Source organism: Podarcis muralis, chromosome 6 (genome assembly GCF_964188315.1).
Source record: "Podarcis muralis chromosome 6, rPodMur119.hap1.1, whole genome shotgun sequence".
Lineage (NCBI taxonomy): Eukaryota > Metazoa > Chordata > Lepidosauria > Squamata > Lacertidae > Podarcis > Podarcis muralis.
Window position 1 is genome coordinate 48,049,890 of NC_135660.1, and position 23,774 is coordinate 48,073,663.

Sequence of the window (23,774 nt, forward strand, 5' to 3'; positions counted from 1 at the left end):
TAGTGGCTTTAGTGACCTTTTCTCAGTGGAGAACATCCTTGTATAGGTTAGGTTTTCCTGTCTACTCTTAAGAGTCAGTCTTAAGGATGGATAAATCTGTTGATTTTGTGTCTCTCAATTTCTCATTTTTCCTACCTAAAGTTTGCATCTCCACATTTTCACACTAGTTTGCAAATTTATTCAGTAACTTTCATCAGAACTGTATTGCACATCTCTCCCGATAATACACATTTTGGATGCAATTTTGGCCTTTATCTGGATAGACATACATTTTTGGAAGCAGTTTTTCCTTATATAACTATTTTTGTATGCTGTTTTCACTAGGCATGCTTTCTCCTAATATAAACATTTTTGTACACATTATTTGGTTGGAAAAATGCATTGTGAAATCCAGAAGTGTGAAATTTGAAGGAAGGCTGTTTCAGTGTGCATGTTGTTTTAAGGAATGTGATTTAGGTAGGTTCATATTGAGATGCAAAGTGAACCAAATTTCTCTCCCAACCCCTATCATGGTTAAGGAAGAGAAACTTTAAACCCAATCCCCAGTTCAGATGACATGCTAAGCCACACCTTTATTTAGCTGCTGCACTGTGCTCAAAGGACCAAGGCAAAGTGGATACAGGCTGCTCTCCAGAATGCACCAGTTTGCACAGCTTCAGTAAACCACTTTTTGGATTACCATGATGTGTAAATGAAGCCAATGTTCCTTTCCTTCTGCATATAGCTTATAGTTAAACTGTAAAAATCAATTACCATTTTTTTAAAACCCACATTTATGAGTTTCCGTTCTGCTAATTTTTTTGTACCGGGTCCCATGAAAATTACTTGAAATCTTTCACAGGGCTTGGGATATATTTTTCCTTGTGTGGCTAGATGCAAAGGAGGGCAAGGCTCTTGAACCATTAGTAAAATGTGGAAATCTTAGCAGACTGTCCTTTCAACATCCCTGATTACAAGATGCATCTACCATGCTACTTTCTTTTACATATCAGTGGAAGATACTGGTGTCCTGTCTTTCTGTGTAACTAAAATTATGCCTGTGTGTGTGTGTGTGTGTACACACACACATATAACTTGATTAGAAGAGAAATAAGTGTGTCTACTTATCAACACATAAATATCACAATATATTAAGATAATCTTACTATTTATTCTAATGATCTTCACTTTAATATACTATGAAGATGCAGTTTTTGTCGTGTTTTTCTTTTTTTACTAATACAGTTTCTGTATTATAACAGGCTTTTCTAGAAATGGCCTACACTGAGGCAGCTCAGGCTATGGTGCAGTACTACAAAGAAAAACCTGCAATGATAAATGATGACAAATTGCTCATTAGAATGTCTAAAAGATACAGAGAACTTCAGTTGAAGGTAAATAAATTAGTTATCCTGTCTTTCTGTGAATTTTGGTGTTAGTTGTTCAACTGCTTTCATTGCTAGTATGTTGTTTTCAGATAAGCTTTCATAAATTCTTTTCTACTGTTTTCCCCTTTACCATGTCATTGTTTATATACCTGTGGTATCATTTATTGGGCAAGCCTGCCTTTTCTGCTTAGACTGAGTATTAGACTAAAGTATTGGACAAATAAGACCCCTGATTTCTCCCATAGACCCCATCTGTACTGTCTATACATTTAAAGAGCTATCATAGTATTTTAAACAGTCATGGTTTCCTGCAAAGAATCATTGGGAACAGTAGATTGTTAAGAGTGCTGAGAGTTGTTAGAAGACCCCTATTCCCCTCACAGACCCTGTGTTCCCTGGTAATTGGGATTGATGGTTAACCACTCTAGGTAATAAACTCATGTGTAGAGAAGATTTCAGCAAAACCTTATCTATGGGGCTTTTCTGTAAACAATATATCAACGGAAACGTGTAGCTTGTGCCATTGCTGATGAGTTGTGTGACATGTTTGTAGTTTTTATTAAAAAGGCATTTTTGTAGCCAGTGTTAGTCAGTGGGCTCTCATAAGTATGTCGCCCACATGTGCTCAGTATGAGCCTGCTGTGAAAGGAGTGAGTGTGGGCTGAATAGAATGTTGGGTGGGTAAGAATAAATGCCAAGTGAAGATGATCAGTTTGGTACTTGTAATGTGGAATGGTAGCTTCAGCTGCATGGCTGCTTCAGTTCTGTAGGCTCCATGTGTCTGTTCCAGCGAACAGCCAAATCTGGGACTTAGGTCAACCACACTGCCACTCATATCCACCCTATTTCAAGACTGTAGTAAATCTTGAACCAGGACTTTTTTTCAGCCGGAGGTCAGCGGAATTGAGTATCGGCACCTCTCTTGTGTGTTCTGGAACCTCTGTAGTGTGGCGGTGCCAACAGAGGCAGAGGTTGGCACAGCACTCAGGTCAACAACTTGGGGTGGGTGCTCCCCCTAAAAAAAGGTGAAAAAAGCCCTGTCTGAAACTAACCACAGGATGAGATACTATGCCATATAAATATTGTCTAAATAATATGTCTATTAGGGCTCTTAATAGCTGTAATTTCTCAGCAGTTTGAGTGGAAATGTAAAGCCACTAGCCAGCAATGGATGCTATAGTGGGGCAGCGGACTCACTTGACCTGCAACCGTATCTCTCCTGCTTACCAGCAGGGGCAAGGCTGGTGTACTGCAAATGCACTGTGCCCTCTTCGCTCCTTCTCCTCTGCCTCCTGGTTTGCAGCAGCAACATGACTGATGCAATGTCAGGTATTATGCTGCTGCCTGCACCACCATCTTGTACTGTCCTTAGCAACTTCTTTAACCAAATGGTTTCTTGCCAATTGAATAATTGTTTTTAGTTGATTAGTTTTCTCTTATTCAACAGTAAGAAACTAAGTCATAGCATTCTGCAAAGTAAGCATAATAAAATAATTGAAAATATTCATACCAGTGCTTCTCTTTAAATAGCTTGAAGTGTGAAGCTTATTTACGATTATTAATCTGTATGTTTATATTTGGCTTAGAAACCAGGTAAGAATGTGGCAGCAATAATCCAAGACATCCATTCTCAGAGGGAGCGGGACATGTTGCGGGAGACAGACAGGTATTACACAATGTTAACAGTTGATGGCAGAAAGACGCTGAGATTGCTTTATAGAACAGAGATGCTTTTGGATAATACAAAAATAGGCAGACAGGAGACATTTCTGCAAGTCTAAAGCTAGGAACAACAGCTTTTACTTTTTTGATTTGAAATGTGTTTTTTGAAAAGTTAAGAGACTTAAAAATTGTTTGCTATACAGCGGTACCTCGGGTTACAAACTTAATTCATTCTGGAGGTCCATTCTTAACCTGAAACCATTCTTAACCTGAGGTGTGCTTTCACTAATGCGGCCTCCTGCTGCCGCTGCGCCACTGGCACGTGATTTCCATTCTTATCCTGAGGCAAAGTTCGCAACCCGAGGTACTACTTCTGGGTTAGCTGAGTTTGTTACTTGAAGCGTTTGTAACCCGAGGTACCACTGTGTTAAGAAAATGCATGCTGAAATACCGACATTCTCAGTAAAATCTGCTGAGCACAAACTACAACGTGTTTCTGAAATTTTCAAGAAGAAAATGCCAAATGCACAGACACTGTGAAATACCAGTTTTAAATAAAATATTAATCCACTTTATATTATTTCCTGTTTATTGTTGTCTATAGTTAAGACAAAAAACTAGTAGATGAACTCATAAATTATCTTTTTACTTGTAGTTAAGGTACTTGTAGTTAAGGTATTTTAGTCATTCTCTAGAGCTAATATATGTAGATGGCTAGATATGCATTCAGTTCAAAATCATCAGATTGTTTGGTTATGTGAACAAATCTTAATGTCCTTAAGATTGTTACTGGATAGTGTAATGTTTTACAATGGTATGAACTGCTTTGGTGTTTCTGTCTTGTGATTGAAAAGTGGTATAAAATACTATAAAACTATTATAAAGCAACAATAAGAATAATAAGTAGCATCCTTCTTTTTCTTTGTGTTATAGATATGGACCTGAAAGGCCTCGGTCTCGCAGCCCTATAAGCCGTTCTCTTTCCCCAAGATCACACACTCCAAGCTTTACTTCCTGCAGTTCCCCACATAGTCCGCTGAGCACAAACTGGACAGACTGGGGAAATGGGAGAGAGCAATGGGATCAGTCTTCATATTCCCGAAGGGAGGAAGAAAGAGAATCAATGCCCTGGAGAGAGAATGGGGAAGAGACAAGAGATAGAACTGACACATGGGTGCATGAGAGAAAACATTATGTGCGCCATTTGGATAAACTAGACTCGGAAGAACGTTCTGAAGGAACCAGAAGCTACAGAGAAAAATATTTAAGAGGGGTGTCACCAAGTGCAAAGGGGATTCATGGTTTGCCTGGATATAAGAACAGAGAAGAAGACTATTATAGGAAACCAACAAAGCAAAAATCCGATAAGTATTCAAAACAGACACTGGATACAGCTCCAAAGTGTAAAAGGAAGGAAGAAGCAAGATTGAAAGAACACAAGCATTCTCACTGTGAAGATCCAACAAGAGAAGAAAAATTAGAACAGAAACCCAACAAGGTCCCTGACAAGCAAAAGCAAAGTGATAAGGAAAAATTCAAGGATTCTGATAAAAAGTCAGAGGAAGAAGTACCTGATGAGGCTGAAAGAGTTAATGTGAAGACAGGGACAGGAACTGAAAATGAGGTAATAAGTGATTTAAGTTACTATTGGAAAAATTTATGAGACACACTGTAATTAAAAGTACCTCTTCTATAAAATAACTTGGTGTTAATTTACAGAATGAACATGCACAGATGTAAATTAGACTCCCATCAACACCGTCTCTCCTTGCCTATTTCTACAAATCAGATTAAATAATTCCCCGCCCATGTTGCAGGCATCACCTCCTAGTGTATATTCTATTCTATTCTATTTATTATATTACATATTATTATTATTTTTGTGTGTGTATCTGTTGTGTTGATTATATGTCACCACTTTGTCATTTTGCCAGTGAACAACCTCAACGGAACTGACTATTTAAGAATTTGTGTGGTGTTTATTTGTTAATTAAGGGATTTGAAATTAGGAGCAAATGTTGTTGTTAAGTAAAATCACAAGGACATACAAGCTAAAGTTTCCAATGGAATAGAATAGAAAAAAATACCCAAGAAACATATTGCAACAGTTTAATTTAGAATTCCTGGTGCAGATTATCACTATGGAACAGCAGTCACATTTGATAAAATTTGCATAAAGCTATTTACTGCAATGTTCAGTACAGCTGTATATCCCTGCCCAGTGTATCATTACTTATGCTGAGAAGTGACTTACTGTTACAGTAATTATAATCAAATTACTTTTACAACATTTCCCATTATAATTACTGTCCTGAGAACTGGATCACATTCATTTTTATTTCATAACTGTCATAATGTGGAAGGTAATTCACTGATTTTGTGACATTTTAACTGATTTTGTGACATTTTAAAATAGCAAATCCTTACCTTAATTTGTACAAGTTACGAACATGCATTCCTACAGTACAATTTTACAGTGAATGGACTTGTCTGGATCTTCTGATAACTCCAGTATTAAGCATTATTATTTTGCTCTTTGTAGCTGGGAACCTAAGATCAGCTTAAGTTCACAAAGAGGTGAGGATTGCAGAGTGCAGTAAAAAAAAAAGAATTAGGGGAAGACAGACAAAACAATTTTACAGCAGCAAGCAAGTTGAATTCGGAAGCACTGTGTTAAATCCGAATGTAGTAATCTTCTCCAGGGGTCTAGCTCTGAAAAAACAGGGGTTCTCCAGGCTTGCAGAAAAATCTGGCTGTGTCTAGCACTGGTTGAGTGGCATCTCATCATTTTATCAATAAAGCTTCCTGCTGTCAAACACCCAGAGTAGTTTATAATTTGTGTTCAAATAACACAATGAATGGATTGATAGATGCACTTGCAGCTCTCTAATTCTAAAAAAGCAAAACAAAACCAGGTAACCCATCTGATAACCTGGGAGAAGGGGCAATACTGAGAGCTTATCCACACTTCCTCTTGTTCCACTGCTTTCCCCCAGGGAAAACTGCTCTTTAGAACTCAGTTGGAGCAAGTGACAATTGGGTTTTCTGCACATTCCCGTTTGTACTTATTTAGAACTCAAGAGCAGATTTTCCCTGGGAAAGCAGTAGGGCAAGGGGAAAATTGCTCAGACCCATGCCTAGAAAGCGTGAGTCAAGCAGAATACTGCCAAGACCCATGCTTTCTAGGCACGGGACAAGTGGAAGTGTGGACGAGGCCTCCACTAAATCAGCATTTGATTTTCTGGTATGTACATCCATCCATCAAATTTTGAAGGTGGGAGGAAGAGGGCTCACATCATGAATGAGGGATGCAATGTAAGTTCACTTTTTATATTACATCTGTCTTCACCCATAGACAATCTCTGTCTTAGGTTAAAAATATATATTCTAATATGGAGATACCCTTTCCCGCAAATAAGCAGATGAAAGAAGCAGAAGATCCTATGGAAAACTCAAGAAAAGAAAAGGTGAGATTTATATGTTCATGGGCCTTGATATCTAATGTAAAATTCGTTTGTCACTTGAGTCACTTGGCTGCCAGATATATATAATATATATCTGATTATATATATCAATATATAATCAAAAACATGAAAAATACAAACAACACTAAAATCAGATAGAAACACATAGCACAGTGAAGGTGCAAATCTTCAGGAAGGCAACACATTCATGAGCATGGCCTGTGGTGTGTTGCTTTAAAACAGGATCTTCACAGTGGCAGCACCTCAACAGTAGGATATTTTCCCCCACTAGGGAAGTGTGATCATATCTAATACTGTCAAATTTCAGATTTTAGCTGAAAATGTTTTTGTTCATCCAGACTTGGGAGACATATGTTTTGTATGGGTCTTGTATTACTTTGCTGCTGTATAAAGTTATAATTTTAATCATGCTGTTTTAAAATGTTTTAAATGATTTTGTACAATTGCTGTGTTTTTTATTATGCTGATGACTGCCCTGGGCTCCATCATGAGGAAGGGTGGTCTATTAATAATAGCAACAGCCAGTACGGTTATATTAATTTTAAAAAACAGCCACCAGATTTATTTGATTAATTAATTTTTGTAAATAGTTAAGTTTTTGTGTGCCCCCTAAAATCCAGAAATGCAATTACAATCTGGGGAGCAGATTCTAACTTTTACTGAAAAGAAGTTAATGCAGAAGGCGGCTCTCTGTATGGCACAGAGAACCCAAGCTGTTTAGGATTTTAAGGGCAATAAGCAGCACTTTGAATTGAGTCTGGAAGGGCACTTCCAAAAGTATTTGGGTGTGGGGATGACACTCGTTGTTGTGTGAGGAGGACTTCCCTTTCATCTCTTCCTCCCACAACTCCCCACATCCACATCTGCTCCAGAAAGTACCCCAAACCTCTGCAGCATTTTATGGGAGTATGTGGGATGCTGCAGGGGTGAAGATCCGTTGGTCCAATGGTGTGTATTCTGTTTGTAGAAGGACACTACTGGATTTCACCCAAAGGCTTTACAAATTATGTCATCATGACCTTTGCTTCTTTGGACAGATCCTCAGACTCTTTTTTTAGTTGTTCTCTACATACTTAGATTGCTTTGAATACTTGGCACTGGCTTTCAAAAATTTGGCATCTTTGAAAAGCTATAGAGTTTAAAAAATTAAATCCAAGCATTAGGGCAACTTGTCACTTTGAGCAGGAGCAAATTAAATAAAGTTAAAGTGAGAACTTATTGAAAGGATACATAAGTGAAAAGCTAGTCCCTCAGTCCAGCTCTGAAGAAACATAGGCCAATGTCCTTGGATGTTTTCCAGCATCATATCTTTAGGGTCATGAGCTGATCATCAGATGTGAAAGCTAGCAGTATCTATAGCAGCAGGAAACTGATCTCCCAAGAGTATCTGCCCTCCGCGCCTTTCTAGGACACTAGAAGGATAAGTTTAATAGAGCAAACGGGAGAGAAACAAATAGGCTTAGCTTTTATATTTTCAGACGTTTCCTTCCCCCAACCCTTTACAATTGCTCCTCCCAGGGCATATGACAAAAATTGTCATAACAATGAAAAATAGTAAGGCCAAAAGTTCAAATGGGACTACAACAGCAGAGCCATAGGCACACTGCATTGGGCACACATAAGGATTCTAACAGCTGATGTGTGCCATATGCAGCCTTTTGAACAGAAGCAAAAGTTGTTAGGCAAAACGTTCCTCTGGCCGATATCAAAATCTTTTTTCAAGTTTGAATCATCATCCATCTAAAAATTCCTAGCATTTTGCCAGGCTGTTTTATCATAAATGATAGGGGGGAAAGGGTGCTAGTAAAAACCATACAGATTCTTCAATGCTGGCTGATGCACATTGGGACTGGTAGGGCAGAAAGCAGGGAGGCTAAGAGAAGGCAAAGCCAATGAGGGGCAGAGCTGGAACCAGTGAGGGGCAGAGCCAACTAATTCCACTTTGAATCCCTTTGTTGTTATTTATTAAATTTATATACCACCCTTCCACATAAGATCAGAGTGGTTTACAGTATAAAAACACAAAAGTATAAAATAATAACAAAACAAACGAAAACAATACCCCCCAACATATTTTAAAGGCCATAGATGGATTAATCAGCCAAAGGCCCAGATGAAGAAGAATGTTTTCACCTGGTGCCTAAAGATATGTAATGAAGATGCCAGGAGAGTCTCCCTGGAGAGAGCATTCCACAAATGGGGAGCCACCACAGAAAAGGTCTTTTCTTGTGTGGCCACTCTCCAGACCATCTTCATCTACAAGGGCAACACTGAGACACTAAGGAGAAGGTAACACACAGTGCATCCCCAGGACTGGTTGTAAATAAGCAAACAGGTGGGGGCAGACTGTGGATAATGGGGCAGATCCCCACTTGGCCTAAGGGAACAGCCTCTCCTGCAGTTCCTCATGTTGTGATGTACCAGGAGTGGCAGGCTATAAAATTGACTGAGCCAAAAGTTATGCACAAGCATGGAATCTGGAGGAGGTTATAATAGAGTAGAGAAATTGGATTAAAAACAACTGCTGGTGCCAAGAGAGAAAAATACCTGGGCCTTAGTATTAGTGGAATGTGCTGGACCTGTATATGGTAACCATCTTGGTCTACAAACCCGAATACAAAAGGATCTAGATATATTCCCTATTTATATTGATTATATGGATTTAAGATATATACAGATATATATCTATCATTGTACAAAATAGAAAAAGAGTTTATAGATTGTTCAGACTGTGGCAGGAATCCGCCTAGCACTCATGGGAAAATGTGGTGTGATCTCTTAGAACAATCAAATGAAACCTTAACACATGGCATGATAAAAGTCCATAATTTTATCAGGACAAATTACTTGTTCTTTACTGTTATAAGAATTATTTTCTCAAAATTTAACTTCTGTACCATGAAAATAAATAAAAACAGTATTTTTAAAAAGGGGGAAGCAGAAGTTTTCAATCTTCACATGTGCATAATAATAATAATAATAATAATAATAATAATAGGGGAGAGAGGGAACATGCTAGCCTGTGACTTGCTGTGATTCATTATTAAAATAATGAACCATGGTGTGTTGTTGCATCTGAACTGGACCTCCAATAATATCCTCTTTATTGACATATTCACAATGGGATGTACATCTTTGTTACAGGATTGGGAGAGCGGAAGTGAGATGGAAGCTGAGACCTGGTATCCAACAAATATGGAAGAGCTAGTAACTGTAGATGAGGTGGGAGAAGACGACCTTATAATGGAGCCGGATATAACTGAACTTGAAGAAATAGTAACAGTAGGTCAGAAAGACCAAGAATGTCCTTTAGTGAGTTCTTTAGCTGCTGGATTACAGGTGAAGAATGAGCACAGCTTATTAAGTGGAAGTGAAGACAAATCAAACGCAATGGAATCAAGCTTAGGGTCAGAAGAGGAAAACGCAGGGCATCTCCCTGGCTCTGAAGGTGATAATGCAGCTGATAAAGCACCACATCTAAATCTGGACACTGAGCAGAAGCCAGATGAATTGCAAGAAGACAGACCTCTAAGGGATTCTGATTACCATGATAAGCAAAGAAAAATAAAAGAAAGCACTAACATTCATTTAAGGATGGAAGAGCAGTGTGTATCTTCTGATCCTCCTAAAGAAGAGCTCTTCCAGCAAAATGACACACTTGTAGGTGATGATAAAGTGATGGAATCATTAGAAAGCGAGAGTAGAAAAGCTATGGAAATGCTGGTAAAAAACTCCCAGGAGGAAACAAGCTGTGGAAGTCAGGAACATCAAAAGGCACCGGGTAACTAGTATATTTTTCCTTCTCTCCCTTTGCTAGATTAGTTTTGTTGTCCTTTTTCTGTTCAGTGTTTTTAGTTATTTTGTCATTAAGAGTAAACATTGTTCAAAGCCTTGTGATTTTCCTAGGAAGAAACTCAGTTGAAGAACAGGACTGTCAAAATTAAGGTTCTTATTCAGATGGTGTCAAGGAAATTAGATATGTATCAAGCAAGTGTTCTGGAAGAGACATCCGTTATTATGGTCACTTCTGGGTTCATACAAGTTGAGCTGAACCTTTGGAGCACCCAGCTTAAATTACTTAGAATTGTTAATGGGAAGACCAGGTCAACAACTAAATTATTTATGTCTGGTTGATAAAAAAATATTCCTTAGATATCTTTAAAAGATTAATTTGGCATGAAATGGCTTTTGGGATTGCCACATTTCATTCTTTCTTCATGCCAGAGCATAATAATTTATTTTTCCTGATTTGTTTTTGTTACCCATATGTTTCTTTGTTCATGATTTATGTTAATAGTTCAAAATTTATTGTTCTAGTCAAAGGCCATGGCTATAGCTGGTATTCAGACAGTAGGGTTGTGGTTCAGATGTTGTATAGCCTCAAGACACAGCTAACTTCAAATATCTTTAGCTAGCTGATCTTTGTGACAATTTGAATTCAAATGTGTCCCATCTAGGCACAGCACAAAACAACCTGTTACTTTTGGCAAACTATCATGTTTCTCTTCTCAATAACTGAGGCTCAGATTGTAGGAGTCCTTCTGACAGATCTTCAAACCTCACATAGCTTGCCAACTTCTAAAGCCTAGAGTTGCCATCTGTTCACCTAAAAATTATAGCTATTTCTTATTGAGGTCTGAAGCAAGAGAGGATATGTATATACATTGTACCACTCAAAAAACACTGGAATGCAATGTATGTCAACCATGTCATCTGAATTATCTTTAAAACTTGATTTGGGGGGGTATATTTAGTGTAGAAGCAACACTGGATTGGTCTAGAAAATATGTTGGGTTCAGGTTATAAATATTGCATGGAACTGATTTTACTCAGTATGCTTTTGCTTTCAAAGCAAATTGTAGGTATCAGGAAATGAAAACTACTGACTTCCCAGAGGTAGAATCCAAAAGATCTTACTTTTCACCATCATGGGAACAAGAAGATGTGTTTACGGAGCTCAGCATTCCGCTAGGTATGTCTCATTACAAGCGATACACATTTAACTCTTTACAATACATTTGTTTTGCAAGAAAACAATGGTATCTGTTTCAGATTATTTAAAAGAGTTATTTAAAAGAGCTTCTGAAAAGAGAAGTTTCTGTTGCTGTCACTCAGTTGGCATTAGGCAATATATTAATAGTGGTGTTTAGTCAGGTTAGGGACATAAGGGGAAAGAATAAATTAAAAATAGACAGAGTCAAGTCAACCTTTTGATTTTCTCCAGAGGCACTGAATAGCATTGAAACTGGGATAGAGATGTCAAATACAGGGGGTGAGCCTCTATTTAGTCAGTAACTTGGTGCTTGCATTATCTTCATTCATTCATTCATTCTATACCACCCTTCATCTGAAGATCACAGAGCTGTTTACAATATAAAGACACAAAAATACATACCGTAATAACACACACACACACACACACACACACACACACACACACACACACACAGTTTAAAAGGCCCCTACTGGACAGAGAGCCTGGAGAGAGAGAATATCTATAGACCACAGCAACTCCCCCTCCCCAGCCTTCAAGTCTGCCCTGGTGCTCCACCAGGTGGGTACAGCTGAGTGAGACCAACTCCACCCTGTTCACCCATCCAAAACTCAGTAATACAGACCAGATCAGCCACCTCATCGACAACCAGGTCAGGCCTAAAGGCTGACTAATAGGACAACCACAATTCCCTAGGTTACAGGAAGGGCTGGCACATGGCACAGTCAGGTGGGAGAGAGAGTAAGAAAAAGTGACTTAGCCAAGACCACCTAGTGAGAGACAATGGACCCATGGTCTGACTCTGTATAGGGCGGCCTCCTATGCTACATTACTCTATATTATTTTTGATAGAGAAATTATAAATATCTGAGAAGTGAAAGCACTATACTTTAAGAAATTCAGGTGACGCCAAAATAAGTTCAACCATTTTTCTCCCCATGGAAAGGAATTTTCTTTATAAGGCTATCTGATTCCCACCCCCAGTAATAATTGCAAGTCAATATTGTTTTATAGGCATGGAATTCGTTGTGCCCAGAACTGGCTTTTACTGCAAACTCTGTGGACTTTTCTATACAAATGAGGAGACAGCAAAGACTCGTCATTGCAGAAGTACTGTTCACTACAAAAATCTTCAGGTAACAACTGATTTATTCATGCAAATTAGTATCTGAAATGTAATGGCACGCATAAACAAGTCTTGGGGCTGCCTCCTGCATTACTGCATGTTCACCACCCTTGTGATGTGAAGCACTTAACACTGTCTCCTTGTGAATCCAAGTTAGATTATTTTCAACCCCTTTTTCAGTTCTACAGCTTGTTTATTGCAGCATTTTATAGTCTATGGGCAGTATTCAACTATGGCAAAAAAAATGACACAGATTGGGGGGATGGATCAGTCTTGCCCTCTAGGATCAACCCTTCAAGCTTCTTTTCCTGGAGCCTTAGGAGTTATAGCAGCCATGGCAAAGCTTAGAAATTGTTTCTAGTAAAGCACCTCCTAAGGGTGGCTAAAGCCATGGCATCTATGCTCTGGGAAGAAGCATGATGCAGAGGTGTCTGGCTTCCTTCCTACCTGTTACCTAGGTGTTTTGGAACATCTTGGTGGGTGCCTGGTTGAACAACTATAGGCAGTGCAGTCATTGTCAGCAGGGAGTATATGAGTATGTGTGCTGTACATCATGTACAAATAATGGGATATTGATTGTTAGCTGTTGAGTTCAGTACTGAACACCTAGTATAAGACAGCAGTGAGGAGAGATGGATGTACGAGTCTAAGTTCATTCTGTGAACATTCTAAGCCTACATGTAAATTGTACACATTTTGTACACTCTCTGCCTGTGAAGTACACATTTTTCAATGCATTTCAATGTATTTTGATTAATTTCCTCTAACCGCAGCACAAAATCTAGAGAATTGCATAATCCAATTAATAGTAGTCTTCCAATCTGCAAGCAAGTTCAGGAACGTAGAATTCTGTTGATCTACTAACAAAGCAGACCAAATGAACTCCTCCTATATCTCTAATAACTAAAAAAGCATAGGTCTTAATGCAGTCACACCCAATTCACTTTCTGAAGTCCACCTTTTCTCTCTTTGCTTTCTTCTTTCAAAATGTATTTATTTATATTAAATTTATATACTGCTCTTCATCCAAAGATCACAGGGCAGTTTAGAAATATATCTTACGTGTCAAATGAAGTGAATAAAGATGTATGTCACTGGATTTTCTGGTACAGAACAACAACCTATAGATAACAAGAGCTGAAGATTTACTATAACCCCATGTTGCATACTTCTGTTTCAGATAAATAAGCCTTTTTATTTGGATATGTGTTTGCCTACAGCTCTCTGCTCTGACTTTCAAGAACTTCCTTTGCTGTTTTCATCATAAATTCTGGCCATTTCAGACCGCTATATTTTGTGCGATTACAATTCAGGCCTTCTGTTAAATCTCGCAAGTTGTCAAAACCAACTAGAAGCTAAAGAGCTTTGGTTCAATTCCCTTGCTGCACATATCAAAAGTCATTGCGCATCAAATTGTTACACATCACGAGAAGATTAACTGTCACCCAGCCTTGGCCTTTCTCTAGAAAATGAAGTGCATGCTGCAAGTTAATACAGAATGCTGGGTAGAGCACGGTAGCAAGTCACGCACAAGTCTAAGTGAAAGGGGAGATGGCAACAGGTGAAAGGCTTGCCTTCGGGATTCTTTTTCTCCCTTTAGGGCAGCCACTAATCCAAGACCAAAGCAGTTTTAAATAGCTGGAAAAATATGCATTTGCTCATTAAAAGTCTATATACATTAATGGTTTTAGTGAACCTAAGCAACAGATGAATCTCTTTTTAAGAGCGTGAAGTAACTGGCATTTCCTTGGCAGCGAGTCAGGAGAAGAAGCACTTAGACAGTTGTCAGCTTCACCACACCCCTTGTGTGCATTTATACTGAATCCAGCTTCTCATTAGGTGCACAGCTGGTCTATACTAAGAGCACTGCCCTGTGTAGGGCTGTGATGTCATTGAGTAGCAGAAGAGAAGTGACGTCGTGCGTGGTTCACTTGTTGCTGCTGCAGTTTGGCATGTAGGAGTTGGGGGCTGGTCATAAATGATGTGAAGCACCCTTCCTGCTACAAAAGTAGGGCCATAAAGTGGGGAGGGGTAAGGGAATTAATAGGAGAGCCACCACCTCCCCTTAATACCAAATGCAATAGATAAACTGGCCCAGATTCTAGATGCAGTTTCTAAACGGTCTCACTGCCATTATATAACAACAACCCTGCATTGACTATTAGGTGTACAGGGCAGCATGAAGCCATCAATCCCAATTCCCTGGCATTTCTATATGAATGGTATGTGTGGTGGGAAAACATATTGTGTGTACACAATTCCATCTGTGTATATGTATGTTGTGTGAAACAACTCTTAGATGGGCTATCCTACTCTCCTTCATGGCTGAGCACTAGAATGGCTGGACATTATGAACCTTATAAATGTCATATTGACTGGTGTGTTTCACTTCCTTTCCTGGTACTGCAAATAACGTGGACAGTATATTCATGGGATTATTACGCAGTTTGATGGGAGAAGGCTCACTACACATATTCAGAAGTACTTTGCTTTAATACTTCACATGTTCCCAAGTTTAGACCTTGTTCAAATCAAGCTCTGAACAGAGCTATTGTTACAGAACAAACCAACAGTGAATTAACGTTTGGCTAAATACTAATGGCGTGGCTCCCCCTCCTTGCACTGCTCAGAGGGGCAAGCTGACGAAGCAACCTAGTTGTGAGGAAGAAGAGGACAGCTGTTCCTATAAGCTCACAGCCACTGCTGTGGCAGTACTTCTCATCCCTAGCTAGTTCCTGTCCACCTGTTCCTTTGGGTGGCAGAATAGGTAGTGTTTTATTCCCGTTGAGCAGGAGGTGAGGTAAGGTTGCAGGCAGATCAACAGTAATAAGATGTGGTGTAAAATAATGATTTTTCATTCAGCTGTGGGGTCCTTTGGTGGCATGTGAGCCTTGGTAAATGCCTGGCTATGCTGACTTCTGTTTTTGGGCCTAGATATCATATTGGTATTTCCTCCATCTTAGGAGTTATGTGAGCATTAGAATCATAGAATTGTAGAGTTGGAAGGGACCACGAGGATCATCTAGTCCAACCCCCTGCAACGCAGGAATCTTTCACCAAACATAGGGCTCAAACACATGACTCTAAGATTAAGAGTCCCATGCTCTACCAGCTGAGCCTATCCCTCAAGGCATCTTCAGCCCTATAGAGTGACATAAGCATTTGTGGCCGTGGCTTGAAGGCATGAAGTTATATGGTTGAAAATCAAATTACCTATATTTTCATTATTTCATTCACCACAGAAGTACCTATCCCAGCTTGCAGAAGAGAATCTGAAGATGAATGAGAAAGAAAGCAGTTTGCCACAAGATGATAATGGGATTGTCCCTCACTTTGAGGAGAAAAAGCTATGAGGTGAACACTAATGGTTTTCTGCTGATCCTGCTTATGTACCTTTTGTTTGCACTGTTGAAAGGCAAGCATAATGAGAAGCTTGTTCTATGCATCTACACTGGCAGCACCATTTAAAAACAATGTCTGAAATACAGTGAAGCAAAGTGACATATCTGATAGCAGTAAAGCTCCACTTTCTCAGCCTGTAATAGGCACAACAGCTCTCTTTAAACTAGAATTCTCAGGGATTCTCTCAGTGTTGGTTCAGGTAAATTGTTTAGTGAAAATATTCTGGGAGCGAGGAAGAAATAACCTGAAAAATCCTTGGTTAAAATACTTTTATTTACATCACCTAGTCCAGCAGTGAACTACGGGTCTTGTAAGTACATCTATAAGTTATTGTTGTGTTACTGCTGATAACATTGGTTCAATCAGATGATAACAATATCCATGTCTTGTATGAAATACTCACAGTTCATATATTCAAAGGGCTTACAATCCACATTGGGGTGGGAGGGCAGAAGCAGTGAAGCCCTTTCCCCCTTCAGTGCCTTGACACATTTCAGAAGACTAAATATGTTCCAAGTTTTGCCTCTGGTAGGATTGCTTATCGCTTCTCTTCTTTCCTTAAGGTTTTATTCTTCCTAATTTTAGAAATCAACCAGGCACTTAATTTTGTTTCACTCAGAGCCATCGCCCAATTTAAGAAACCTGTCAACTGACAGTATAAGTATATTAAGTCTGCATAAATTTGCACATGAATAAAAGAAGTCCTAAAGTAGGGACATCTTCCTTTGTCACAGATGATGAACATACTTGTTGCACCATCTTAGAATGTGCAATGAGGGATGCAGGAGGGAGGTGGTGGCACATGATGGTGGGAAGGTTTGGTCCCAGGGCATGGTTGAAAACACAAGATGCAGCAGCCTTGCTGAAACTAAGCAGATTGGGTGTGGTCTGTGCCTGCATGGGGAAATGATTGAGGAGCATCTGGTATGCTTGGAGTTGCATAATGGAAGAAAGGCAGATACATAGTTAAAGAAAAAATATCCTACATTTGCCCAGTTGATCAGACACACCATCTAAATTAATTAAAATGTTTTTAATGATTGATCAGCTAAAGCTCTGAGCAGACTTTGAATTTCAGTTCCATTAATTTCTATGTTGATGATATAGGTGTCCAGTATAGTATTATAGTTGTGTTTCAGCAATATGTGTGTTTATATCACCCAGAGTTCCACTAAAGTAAACTGCTTTACTTTTTTGTTGTTTTAGTAAGGCTTGGAGTGGTAAAATGCATAGATTCTGTAAAACTGTTAGTAGCATTAATCACAGGATGATCTTTTAAAAAATGCACCAGGTACCATTTGAGTTGCTGAGCCATATCTAAAATCAGAGCAAGTGTATTTGTTGCATTTCCTTTTTTAAAATGTTTTTAAAGAAAATTGGAGAAATTATAGAAAAAATATCTGTGAATTACCATATTATATTTTCTTGCCATTGGCACCTTTAAGAATTTTCTTATCTATGAGTAAATCAACACACAAAAATCGCCCAGTTGCCAAGATCTCCCAATAAAAATATTACATTACCTGTTTCATATTATAATATTTTTTGTGGGAGGAAATGGAACCAGCATCTTCAGTTAACTTTCTTTGTTACCTTGCAAGTGTGTGCTGTCACTAGGCTAGGTTCCATTTCATTAAATGGCAGAAACATTCCATTTATTACCATCGGAGATAAGGTCAAACAGCACATTTCAGATTCATAAACTTTAGAGCCTTTGAGGTCCTGACCTTCGGCTAGGCAATGTAAGTAAGAGGCAGGGGCAGACATGGCTTTCAAGCACACATCTAATCCCACGTATCAGGTGTACTGAACTTTGCATCCATCCTCTTTAAAACATTTTATTCCACCTTTCAGCATAAAAATTTCAAAGGTGAATAAGAGAGTTTTAAGTCTCTTAAAAGAGAAAAATCAAAACCAGCAATAAAAGAAATAAATGTTTACGGCTGGCTTTTAGAAACATGAATACTCTTGCACTGTTCCGGGAAAGACATAATCTGTGGAGGGAACATGGAGATCTTTATTTTGCCATCAGTAAAAATGCTAACATAGGCAGTTCCCAATGAAGGATGCATATCCTGCTGGGAGATAACCACACATAGCTGTGGAGGTGGGAGGCTCTTCTCTTGCAACAATGGGCCACCTTGGCTTGGAATTTTTGCACCAAAAATCTGAAACTTAAGAAATGCTACTTTCATACCTGACTGAATTCTTCACAAATGTCATTTGTACACATTAAGTTGTATGTATAGCACAATGCAGACTATTTATTACTACTATGTAAAAAGCTTTCTTATTTATAAAGTGTTGCAAAGTATCTCAGATAATTTTTTTAAAGTATTTAGAACTAGTAATAATTTCTTATTTGTCTTTACTTACTACTGTAATGGGTGTTAAGTATCCCATGTATTATTATTATTTTTCATTCTAAAACCAAAGAATCTAAGAATTGCCCCCCCCCCCAAAAAAAAAACACTTGACAACTATGCTACTGGCCTGCACACTAGTTTAGTATCAGGCTTTCAGGGTTTTTCTGTCTCTGTTAAGTCTGTGTTTGTTGGTATATACTTGAACTGGACCAGACGTTACTATTTATTGAGTTCACACAATCTTGTTTAATCATTGGCTTGTAAACATTTAGAATGTATTAGAATTTAAGTTATTTAGGAAGCATCACACGTTTTAATTGCTCTGTGTACCTGAGATTTCAAATTGTGTTTATTAAAATGGACAAATTATTGTAATAAAGAGAATTTTAATGGCTATGCAAGAACTGGTGATCTTTTCTTTCAATGTCACATGCCTCTCTGTAGATGTAATGCTACTGATCCTTTTAATTACAGTGTGGAGGTCAGGAGCAAGCTGCAAGATCACATCCTGTTCCCCCAGATCCTTTCCACGCAATGCAACCAAAATATTTAAGCTTAATTTGTTTAAGGGTCCAGACTTCACATGCAGGGTCCAGACTTCACAGTGTTCTCATCCTGATTCTGCAACTGAGATGGACAAATCCAAAGCCCAGGACAGGTGCCTCTACATTTTGTTTGTCTGCATCCAGGCCAAGGCATTCAGAAGGTCGTTCCAGAACAAAGCCTGACCCTAGCAATAATCATGTTCATATCATAACTCTGGCACATCAGGGGTATGGCTGAAGATTTAACTGTTCATGTGTCAGAAGAAAAGAACTCTGTAAACTGACCTTAAGCAGGTATTATGGGGTAGGGGATATAGATGAAAGCTTACTAAAACACACTTCTTTTTACAGGAACCTCAAATAACTTTCCTGTGTAGTGCTAAAGAAATGTCAGGTGAAATTCATTCTTGTCCCCATTTTTAAGTCTTTTTTCCTTTTCCATTTTATTAAAATACATTGCTTTTCCTTTTTTAGATTTGATATGTATATTGTATTCCCCCTACTGGACAGTTAATTATTGCAGCAATGGCATGGGTCAGTATTTCAGCTTTTAATCTAACATTGTGTATGAAGTAGTACATTTAAAATACCAGTGGCAAACTGCTCTACAATCCAATTATCTCTTGGATAAATAAATTGAATTTCATAATTTTACTTGATGTATATTTGTGAATGAATGTCTATTAGCTACATTTCACTGGTTTTGAAACTGATACTCAAATGTGGTGTTTAGGAGTTACGTACCAGATGCGATGCAGAGACTTTTAGGTTTTATGCATTCTTGCATTTTAGGGTGTGTGTGCGTTTTGCATTGCAGTCTTGTGTGTGTGTTTTTAAGACACAAATTCCATTGCTGTGTAGACTGGGAGCACTTTGGAAGCAGCACTGTGGAGGAATGCAAACCATGTGTTCTACAGCAGCCTAAACCGTAACAGCAAGATTTTTAAGTTTCTAAAAATCAGATTGCTACCCACAGCTTATTGGGAACGATTTCACTTCTGCAGTTTCGAACCTTGAAAGTTTTTGTTGAAGTTGCTAGGTGGAAGCCCTGTAAACTAAGTTTGCAAGGCAATTGGAAAGTGTGCAGATGCCATGCTTCCACATAGTTCGTCAATTAAAGACCGTTCTCATCCTCTGCTCCCATCTGCTGTGGAATAAAGCCCAAATCCCTGCTTGCTGCACAGGGAACAGGGAACTGTGAAGAAACTGGGCTGCAGGCCGTAATAGTTCTACTTCAGTCTACATTGCATTGCCCTTCCATTTATTAATTATCCTTGTGGGCATGAAGGCCAAAGTGGCTTTTTGTCCGGTCATCTTAGTTTGTAGGGCAAATATTACGCATCTGATTAAACTTGACCGGTCAACGCTACTGCTTTCCCACTAAGCCACAGAGCTGACCTTCAGAAAGCAGAAGACACGCAATCAGTAAACCATATTGATCCGGATTCAGTAACGGATAAGGTGACCCAAACCCAATATCAGATCAACATTTGCCAATGGCTTACACCATTTCCTCTAACTCAGCTCAGTCAGGAATGAGACAGGTATGTATGAAACCTCATGCTACATTAAACAAGTTATAGCCTGTTTCCATGTACTGCAACCCATTAAGCAGGTACTAGTTAATTACCAAGTTCTTCCACCAGGTGCTAGGTGGGGCCTGTGATGCAAATGTCACCTTCCCTTGGCATAACATTTACCCTTCATCGTTCCAAAACTTGGGATATGTCGTATCTTGGGCTATGAAATCTCTCCTTGAGGCTTTTTGGAACTTGTCTGAACATGTATTCTTTGTTCTGATCTTAAAAGAGAAGAAAGAAGTAGCAACTGATTCTGTTGTTGGATTTGGTAGGCTTGGCAAAGCAGCTTGGCTTACTTAAGCTTATCTTCAACAGATAGCAGCCAGCTGGTGGCCACAGACACTTACCTTGAACTAGAGGGGAGGGTGTTGCCTCAGCTGAAAGATCTGCATCTGTTGACGGGAAACCTGACCTGGCTGCAAAAAGTGAAGTTGCACAAATGGAACTGATTACAGCACTTAAAACAAAGTCGTATGTCACATAGCTATGGCATGCTGGCAGATCCAAATCATGTAACAGTGTGTTGAGGTGAAAGTGGAAACTTGCCATTATTGTCCTCCAGTGTCATCTTTCAAGGCAAGAAAAATAGGTGAATTAAGAATTGATGCCATGTCCCCATTTTCACCTGCTGTGGTATCACAGTCTGCTTCAAACAAAGCAGAGAGACTCTACAAGCACTGTGAGGAGTAACTGGGTGTTTCAAGAGAAAAGCCATGTTTGTGTTGGATCATGAAATGAGTAGGCCACCCATGCAGCCTGTAGTCACAGCTTTGAACTAAGTGGTGGAGCTAGACCAGGATCTCTAAATTTTGCCCAGTAATGGAGAAGTGCCTCCACCAAAGTAAGCTAAAGACGGAGTGGGAAAATTAAGTTTGGCAACACCTCTCCTGGCTTAGGTCCTGTGGGGTTTGCCACAGGTGTTGCCCCTTTCAGGTTTCCACTAGCCTGCCTCTAGTTCCTGTGTCTACTTCCTATCCTGCCCCCTTCCTCCTACCTCCCTGCCTTGAAACCTGCTTGAAGATTCATGTGATGCCCCACAGCAGAAATACGTTGCAATAAATTAATAATAATTTTTAAAAACAACACAACTTCTGACTAGACCATAATATTGGCTGGAAACTCTGCTGTTGGTGACTTTGATGAATATGTTCTGGGTTAGAAGAGGGAGAGGGAGGGTGGTACATGCAGTAGAGCATACTTAGTGGTGGCATCTCATGTGCAAAACTCCAAGTACAGATCAGATTGTTCCCCATTTACATTCACATGCCAACTTGAAACATTTATTTGTATTGGCCTTTGGAGCATAATGAGGGTAGCTCTATTGGCTTATACTACTGTGCAACTGACTGCGTTGGTTTGGAGTAAATGTATTTTATGCTGGTTAATTCATTTTTAATGTTGTGTTTCTTAGGATTTTTTGTTGTATTTTATATTTGTTGTTAGCCACTCTCGGCTCTGCTTTGAGAAAGAACCAGTAAGCTAGTAGTAGTAGTAATATCTGCACGTGATGTACAATTTTTCTGTAAATCATGGGTGGGGAACTTGTGGCTTTCCAGATGTTGGACTCCACCACCGATCATCCCTGACCATTGGCCACGCTGGTTTGGGCCAATGCAGTCCATCACCATCAGGAGGGCCAAAGGTTTTAAAAGGAAAGGTGGTTCTCAACAGCTCTTTGGCAACTTGTTTTTCCTGTACATTCATTGTTGTATTATTTATGAAAAATTTCCCAGGACAAAATCATAGCCTACTTCTAATAAAAGCTTTCTATCTGAGATGTGCTAGATGTCCTCATCAGGACTTTGGAGCTACCAAATACCCCCAGGTGAACCCAGTTGTTAGAGGCATTGCAAGCATCATTAGTGTAAGCCGTATGGCACTTTTATGTGGTGTATATGATTAGTATTGTTCTGCAGCAGGTAGAAGATGAGATATTAAGTGAGTGGCCTAAGGTTGCATGCCAAGTCAGTAGTTAGATGGAAGAGAATTGCCTAGACATGCTCAGCCTAGACCTGTGCTTAGTAGCAAATATCATTTGTGGCATTTAGCACATGGCTCATTGTATCTGTGCATCCTGTTGAAGCCAATGATTGATAAACAAGTAAACTTATTACAATTAGAAGACCATTAACAGTGCAGTTGGTTAGCAATCCATGGCTTTATTAGTATAAGCCATCCTACCAGGCCTTTGGGTTGGAAGAAGCTGTAAGATTAGTTTGCCCACTCTTAACTGGGGTTTGAGGACAAGGATAATTGAACACTTGGAGATGGCTAGAAACAGGGTTAGCCCAAGAGCTTTCTTTGTCCTAGGCAAATTAAATGTTTGCTGTTCTTCTTTCCATTGTGATAATATCTAGGGAGCTCCTTAAGATATCATCTCATGAAGAGTGATTGGGAAGAACTTTCTGACAGTAAACTGTACAACAGTGGAACTGACTACATTGAAAGGTGGTGGACTCTCCTTCACTGGAAAATTTTAAACAGAGGTTGGATGCCCATTCTTTAGTTGTGATTTCTGCATTGCTGGGGGTTGGACAAGATGACCCTTTGGATCCCATCCAACACTACAGTTCTATGATGGGGGGGGGGTCATGTCATGCGTTCGCCTGTAGAAATACAAGAGCGTTCAGCTACTGGCTACTTAGATTTTTTTTAAAAAAAATAACTCTTTTCTTCCTCTTGCTTCTGCCTAGAACTTGTTGACAATATTGAACTGCTGATCACACTTTAGCACCACTTCCCAGTTAAAAAAACAAAGAAAGCTTATTACAGTTGGCAAAGGTGGCACTGGAATCAGTCAGGTGATTTCACTTGGCTTGGATGCGGGATCATATGCAGCCTCTGTTGATTACATTACATCTTTTCTAAACAGAGGGATCCGGATTTCCTTCTAAGAAACTTAACTCTTTAGTTGAGGCTGAAGAAATGGGAAAAGGCACATCAGCAAACAAGGACTCTTCAGCGAGGGGACTGGGATAACAATCTTATCTTAAATCCTTATCTCAAATGTCAGCTGCAAATGTCATCCTGTCATCTCATAAGGCCCTTCTTGTGGCCAATGTGCAAGCCAGACAAAAAGATAAGGTGATATGAATAAACTTATTGCTAAGCCTTCTTGTGGGCTGCCAAACCCAAACACTGGTTTGGGTGTCATTTAAGAAGAAAAAAAAACACAATTCAGCCACACAACTGTCCATCTCAGAAGATGGAAAGTTAGGTCATTTTGGCCACCATGAGCATCCACATCC

General features: G+C 39.2%; 1 protein-coding gene across 11 annotated transcripts in view; it reads left to right on the plus strand.

Annotated features, from left to right (window-relative positions):
* The window catches only part of RBM20 (RNA binding motif protein 20), a 110,643-nt gene extending 91,846 nt beyond the window's left edge, over positions 1-18,797 (plus strand). For 8 of the 11 annotated variants that reach the window (XM_028730314.2, XM_028730309.2, XM_077930226.1 and 5 more), the window contains exons 7-14: positions 1,242-1,373; positions 2,954-3,033; positions 3,963-4,653; positions 6,401-6,496; positions 9,659-10,295; positions 11,367-11,486; positions 12,522-12,643; positions 15,876-18,797. In XM_028730314.2, coding sequence (XP_028586147.2) covers positions 1,242-1,373; positions 2,954-3,033; positions 3,963-4,653; positions 6,401-6,496; positions 9,659-10,295; positions 11,367-11,486; positions 12,522-12,643; positions 15,876-15,986 — 1,989 coding nt within the window. In that variant the 3' untranslated portion in view covers positions 15,987-18,797. Of the gene's footprint in view, positions 1-1,241; positions 1,374-2,953; positions 3,034-3,962; positions 4,654-6,400; positions 6,497-9,658; positions 10,296-11,347; positions 11,487-12,521; positions 12,644-15,875 lie in introns of those variants that run through there. The other 3 variants (XM_028730310.2, XM_028730311.2, XR_013393196.1) reach the window with 3 other exon arrangements.
* The last annotated feature ends 4,977 nt before the right edge of the window (positions 18,798-23,774 follow it).